This window comes from Quercus lobata, chromosome 10 (genome assembly GCF_001633185.2).
Source record: "Quercus lobata isolate SW786 chromosome 10, ValleyOak3.0 Primary Assembly, whole genome shotgun sequence".
NCBI classification, from domain to species: domain Eukaryota; kingdom Viridiplantae; phylum Streptophyta; class Magnoliopsida; order Fagales; family Fagaceae; genus Quercus; species Quercus lobata.
The window spans coordinates 37,247,299-37,254,580 of NC_044913.1; the positions used below are offsets into that span (position 1 = coordinate 37,247,299).

General features: G+C 35.7%; 1 protein-coding gene across 3 annotated transcripts; it reads right to left on the minus strand.

Moving 5' to 3' along the window:
* Positions 1–9: 9 nt before the first annotated feature.
* Positions 10–5,138, minus strand: LOC115965669 (putative 3,4-dihydroxy-2-butanone kinase). Of its 3 annotated transcripts, none has more exons than XM_031084946.1 (6): positions 4,977–5,138; positions 2,836–2,909; positions 2,669–2,732; positions 507–619; positions 349–396; positions 10–36 (listed from the first exon to the last, which is right to left on the minus strand). In XM_031084946.1, exons 1-6 carry the CDS (start codon positions 5,014–5,016, stop codon positions 34–36), a joined length of 342 nt encoding a protein of 113 aa, XP_030940806.1. In that variant the 5' UTR covers positions 5,017–5,138; the 3' UTR covers positions 10–33. The 3 variants fall into 3 exon arrangements, with proteins under 3 accessions (XP_030940806.1, XP_030940805.1, XP_030940804.1); XM_031084945.1 differs by lacking the exon at positions 10–36 and adding an exon at positions 45–242; XM_031084944.1 differs by lacking the exon at positions 10–36 and having other exon boundaries at positions 45–396.
* Positions 5,139–7,282: the final 2,144 nt, after the last annotated feature.

A 7,282-nucleotide genomic window follows, 5' to 3' on the forward strand; every position in this document is an offset into this window, starting at 1 on the left:
CACCAGTACCAGTATAATTCTGTCAATAACAGATCACTACACCATGAATCAAGACACAGAAATAAAACGACTCCTATTAATCAAACCATCCTATTCAAGTTAACCACATTCACGCCATAAACCATTCACCAAGCTTACTGCAGTTTCCAACATGGTTTGAAGAGCCTTGCAAAAAATCTCCCTCACTCCTTTTTATATATTTTCTTTTTAACTGGTCTGGGGGGTATCCAGAATCAGCATCACTTTTCCGAAAGAAATTCCATTAGATGCCTAGAACAAGGACGCCTCCACAAACCCTGATGTAGAAATCTAAAAGTAATTAAGATATTACATAACAAATAAAAATACCTTGACAATCAGAAGACATCCCATAGAACCAGTTACAGCACGGATGCCCTAAAGTAAAAACAGGTTATATTAGAGTTTTCTAAGAAGAGTGATATAATTATTGACAGAGTGATGAATATGCTCTTCCAAATATAAGAATAAATACAAACAAACCATACGGCAAGAATTGAATCTACTGGTGGAGAGGCAAAAACATCCCCGCAAATAGCTGCTGTCAGCATCCCCTCCCCTACATATCCAGCATGTGCAGGCTCATGCCCACTTCCACCTCCTGTTTAGAATAGAACAGTATAAAGAAAGGCTCCCTAGGATACGCAATTTATTTGCAGGGCAGTAATTGAATGTAAGCAGACTATCTTGAAACATGTGAAAGGCCAAATACTGACAAGATGCACAAGAATGACTTGTTCCATGCATTATATTAAAAAAGGGATAGTGATAGTAATTAGATATGGACTGGGAACATAGCTCCAAGGCCCATAAGCCCTATCGTTGCCTCAAAAGTATAAAGTTTTCATGAAACAAGAGTGTAATTTTCATATTCTTGTTATCATACAAAACTGCATATTAGACAGACTCCTGTTTTAGTTAAACTTCTTTATCTCCTTGGATGACCCATGACCCAGTAAAAGCTCCGCTAATTACCTATTGTTACTCTCTCTCTCTCTCTCTCTCTCTCTCTCTCCAAAAAGACACCATCATGGATACAGAAGGGAAAATAATGAATAAAAGAGCACGGAACAAGTAGCAAAAAGGTTGTCAAAGCTATCAGGCACAGCAGAAATGGCATCTAATTGTGTGAAATAAGTTGGTTCATACTGTTAACCAGATAACAATCCATAGCATACCTTTTTTTTTTTTTTTTGATAAGTAAGAGATGCAATTTTATTAAACATAAAAAAGAGGCATTAGGTTCATGATAATGAATACAAAGGAACAAAAAAAAAAAAAAATACAGAGAAATCGAAAGGGAGGTCCAAGGGAAATAGGAAAATCAAAAGAGGAAGAACAATCAGCGAAACCCTAACACCTAGAGCAATCAAAAGAGTGCAGTGAAACCCAGATTTTAATTGATCCAAGGAGCTCTCAGAGTTATCAAACGAGTGGCGATTCTTATCCTTCCAAACAATCCACATCAAGCATCCCAGAGTTAATTTCCAAGTATCCAAACCATGCTTCCCAAGCCAATTTCTCCAGAAAAATAAAAAATTCTTAATCGACTCTGGCATGACCCAATGAATCCCAAACAATTGGAGCACATCCCCCCTAGTGCATGGGCAACATCACAATGCAGAAAGAGATGAACTACTGATTCTCCCTCCCTTTGGCAAATACAGCACCGATTCACTAATAGCAAACCCCTCCACATAAAATTATCCAACGTAAGAATCCGATTCCAAGCTGCTGTCCACAAAAAGAATGCGACCTTCATAGGAAGTTGATATTTACCGATGACTAATCTCATGCTAATTGTGAGGATCATTTCTACTGAGCACAATAATCCATAACATCAAGTCCCTCACATGTCTTTTTGGGTAATTAAAAACCACAATTGCAAATCTTCACCAACAATTTTGTTATTAAGATTTTAAAAAGGGGAAAACTCACAGCAAAGGAGTCAGAAAAGGGAGATACCAAAAACCTTATATTACAGGCCTATAAATAAATAGAATTAGTACTGGTTTCTGCTTACCAATTTGGCATCACCTAATTTTGGTAGCTTAATTGTGACAGGTGAGACAAAAAGCAAGCTTTGCTACTAATTTGGTAAAAGGAGAGATAAAAAGCAAAAAGCTAACCACTGTTTGCCAAACAGACAAGGGTGATTTTCAAGAGCCATTTACTTGGGGAAAAAAAATAAAAATCTTTCCACAAAGTTTGCATTTTGATGCCCTTGCCAAAACCAATTCTATGAATGTAGGTGCTGTTTTAAAAGTTAGATACTATTAACTTACAAGTTGTTAGCTTCATGCCCTACCATGGGCTAAAATAGTTGCAAAACAAAAAATGCAATGAAAGGCAAGCACAAATAAAATAATATCAATTTATAGAAAAGGAATTAGTGTTCAATAAAATAATATCTCCATGCTAGCAATAGGCTATTATCCTTAAAAAAGGATAACTTTTTCCCGATTGCCACTTCTTCTTTAAACCGTACAAGTGACAAGGGAAACTATGGAAAACAATCAAACATGCATATACAACTGTTCTAGGCCAGAAAATTACTATAAACAGATGATATTAAAAGTTTAAGAGAGGGTGATCAAAGTTATGACACTAAAATCAAAAAAATTATTTAATGTTTTTCATGGTCTAAAACCTGATATGATTGCAACTTTATCATATGCTGCACTTGAAACATCCGCACGTAATACAACCTTCACCTGTATCCCCACAAAGCGGGAAAGTATCATTATAAATTCTACATTTATATATATAAGCTGCTTCTTATTGATTATAGAAGAAAACTCAAGAGAAAAAGATCACCTCTGGAAAACCATCTAAGTACTGCAGCCCAGGATAAGTTTCCACAAGTCCCTCGATGAACTCAGTTACCACATCTGCAACAATGAAACCACAATGACAAGCAATTAAAACCCAATTTTTCCAACAAGCAAAGACTACATTGCATTTCTCTTTTATTGTAACTTGCCACGTTACTTGCCAAGCCCTAAAAAACAAAAGAGTGATGTACTTACACAAGGGCATAGACCAACTCCATAACTACCCATATATAACTCCAAAAGAAAGACAAAAAAGACATAATATTTCTCAAGAAAGGAAGATAGCTTTAAGCTCCTTTTTTTCCCCTTACCTTGTCCTAGTAGAATTAAGCAAAGCCAAAGAGAACCAAGACTATTTTTTTATTAGTAAGTTACACATGCACCTTGTGGGTATTGAACCCCCTACCTTACCCTCCATTCCTTCTTATGGGAGGACCCAAAGGAGGATATGTGATTTGAGCTAGGGCTCAATGGCAACAACACTTTTTTTTTATGATATGGAACCTCACCAAGGCAGGGCCCTTTGGACCCAACCCTAGGGAGTAAATTACAGATATATGACCTGCCCACCATTACCAAGTATCAGGTAATCCAGGGGAACTCCTAGTGGGGATCAAACCTAGGATGTCTAGTTCAACAACTCATTGGCACCAACACTTACAATAGTATAAGACTAAAACCCTAAAATTTTACTTCAATAAAGAACCAAACAAACCAGTTTTTGAAAGTTGCAAGTAACACATGTAATGAAAAAGAAAAACTGAAATGAAAACTCTTTGTGATTCAGACTCTTTTTCTTATTTAATTTCCTACCACTGACCAGTCTAGGGTCTAGGCCATGAACCACACACATTTATTGATAGGTAATTGGAAATTTTATTAAGTATATCTTGCTCACGATGATGAACAATTTGTACTTGAAACAATTACAAACAAATTTTATCAACTAGCTTTTATCACTTTTTCAACCCCGTTGTGGCTTTCCGTACAACACTATTTGCCTTTTTATTTTTGGATAAGTAAACAAAGCTAATTGCCTCTTCAATTTACCTCCAATATGTCAATGTGAAATATGATAGCAATTGACAAAGCTCATTGCCTATTCAATCACTATAAACTTTCACATTGACATATTAGAGACAAGGACTATAAGAGGGAACAACAACGCAAATTCCCTCCCCTCCCCCGGCAGCAGAAAACTCAAAATGCCATAAAGCATTTCCCTAATTCTCCATTGTTTCTAAGCTTGATATGCCATGTAGTTATATTAGATTTAGCTGAGTAAAGGTTTTAGTTTCTAAGGTTTTGAATTAATTTAAAACTAAAAGAGAAAACCCCCTGGCAGCCCAAAAAATAAAAAGATAACGACAATACAAGATTTAGCCTTCAGGGCCACTTTCTTAATCAGTACCAAAACCAGTCCTTCCATCTTCTAAAACCAAAAAAAATAAAAAATGCGGATAAAGATAAGGAAGAGTGCTTCTTAAAATTGCTTTTGAAAAAGGCAAAGCAAACATATATTTTTTCTGAACTGTGTTGGAGTTCAATTTCATCCCTCAATTTTAACATGTTATCATCCTTGCCATCACTCTCCTTTTAGAAAATGACCTATTGCCATTAATTGTTTTGAGTGACTCAACTTGTAATTAACTTCGATCCTCATGCGATACAAGACCAAAGAGATTTGTCCAATTTTTATGGGCAAGAGGGTAACAACAAAGCTTTATGGATGAACTAAATTAATTGACACAATCAGTGCCAAAAACAACGAAACATGAGCGCAGTTTCCATCTATTTAGAATATGGTTGAAGATCAAGATCCTAGCAAAATTTCTGAGTATGATTATATCAATGTAGGTATCTAGACAGACCCTACACTTACCACAGTGGGCCATCTATCTTAGAAGGAAGGAATCAGATTCAAATATATTAAGTTCCATCTCATCTGTAGGCTATTAAAGTCAAAAACACAAAAATCTGGCTAATTGAATTTTTGAAAATTTCCCGGTAACCAAACAGAGAGTAAAAAAAAAAAATGTAAAATTAATAAAGAGGTTGTTATCTCAAAACGGAAATGTGCAAAAACAAATTAATGCATTTTGATGAGATAGGAAGAATGCGAACCGTTGGGATCGTTGATGAGCTTCTTGCCTTGAAAAGCCATGGCGATTGACAGTAAACCCTAGCAGTAGCAGAGGTGGTGGTTTTACATGAAATGTAGGCCTGAGATTGGAGGTTACTTGCTCGTGGGTTTGGTTTGGGGGTGACTGAAGGTGGTTGGCTTATTATTATAACATGCGGAGATATATATATATATATATATATATATATATATTTATAGTTATATATACACACTACTAGAAATTTTTTTCTAAATAACAATAAATATTAAAAAATTTAGTTAATTGTCAAGTTTCAAAACAATGTTAGAAACTAGCATCTCGAGTGTCTAAAACTCAAGTTCCAAGATAAAAATCGAGTTTTTAAGTCTCGATTTGTATGTAGATTAGGTTAAAGTGGGAAAAAATCAAGCTGAAAATCGAGTTTTAAAGACTCGATTCCACAAATTGAATAAAAACGCTGTTATAGGTCTATAAAACGTCACTATAGGGTTTAAAAACGTCACTATAGAACTCCCTAAACCTATACTTACAAAAAAATTTTGCAGAAAAACGCTGCTATAGGGATTTAAAACGTCACTGTAAGACTTAAAAACGCCATTATAGGTGAAATTTTTTTTGCATGAAACAAGAGATCTACGTGGCATTTTCACACTCGCAAAGCGAGTCTTTTGAACTCGAGTTCTAATAGGATTTCGAGTTTCTAAAACTCGAGATGCTATTTTCTTTTATTGTTTCAAACGTTGTCTAACTAACTATATACAATCTTTTTGCACTACTATTTTGCACATTACCTCCACACTACTACCAGTCTCATCATACTCACAAGTTTTTATCTAATGAGGATAAAAATGTAAATTAAAACTCTTATACTTTAGACCCATAAACTCACGTACACTTTGCCAATTTCTCTTATTCTTCTTCAAATTGAAAACATTCTGTATAACTCTACATCCTCTCCTTTCTTCTTCTTCTTTTTCTTCTTTCAAATTTGAGGAGCACTTTCTTTTGGGTGAATGTGAAAGATTCAATAATATTTGACGATTGCTTATTACCCATGGCTAACTTAGAAATTTCCAAATGGAGGGTTTGTGCTTGAACCGGCTACTTCAGAAGAATATTGGTAAAGAGTCTTTCTTTTTGTTTTGGTCTGCAATCAAACACAAACTCTTTTTTTTTTTTTTTTTTTTTTTTGGGGAATATACAATACTTTTTTTCTTTTCCTGAGGGGATTACTTTGGTTTTTTTTTTTTTTTTTATAAGAATTTATGTAACTATTTTTTAGGGGATTACGTTGCTACTTTTTTTTGAGAAACAAGACTTTAATTATTATTAAGAAACAAGAAAGTCACAATAGAATGGAACATCCTCCATCCAAACAAAAAAACTTGTGACATGACGTGTATGTCTAACAAGGTTATGAGTTACATTATTACCATCTCTACCAACATGTTGAAACTTAACCCAACTAAGCCAATCTGCAAAAACTTGGGCATCCCTAATCAGCAAGCCAAAAGGAGCAAAGGGAGGTGACTGATTTGTTAGAGCTCTCATAACAATGTCAGAATCGCCTTCGAAAATAATCCTGTCTAAACCCAATTCTAGAGCAAGTTCAATGGCTTGAGTGGCTGCCAAAGCTTCATCTCCACAACTGAACTAGAGAGTTGAACATTCTATTTTAAAGAGACCATAACCGAGCCTCGGCTGTCACAAATTATCACACCTATACTTGCTCTACCATCATCCTGAAAAAACTGCAGCGTCGTAATTAGTTTTCTACCAGTCCACCGGTGGTGTTAACCACCTTACACGTGGTCTAATCGAAGGGGCTGCTGTGGTTTTCTTTAGCTGTGCAAATCGATACTCCATCAAAGCTTCAAAAGCTCACTATGATATAAGGTTTAAGGGAAATCCAGGTGGGGCTATTCAAGCTTTGTTTCTTCTATACCAAATCGTCCAAATTTGCAAAGCAAACAGCTCAACGCTGTAACCCAACTCAAGGACATGGAGGAGCAGTTAAGGGAAGTCTTGGAAGGTCGTTTGTCCTCTAAAACTCCATTGAACGTCTTCATTCCATACCTTTGCAAGGTTCGGACGTGACCATAGTGAATGAAGTACATCTTCATTATGTTGTGCACAGAGAGAGCAATTAGGGTCATTCACCACACAGTGGCACGGCAGGTTGGTCATTGTTGGAATGGCATTTTTGCAAGCTCTCGAAAGGAAATTCCTGATTTTGCACAACAATGAGAGCTTCCAGATTTTCTTCCGTAGCAGTTTCAGCAATTCGACTTAGGTATGGTTTAGTGG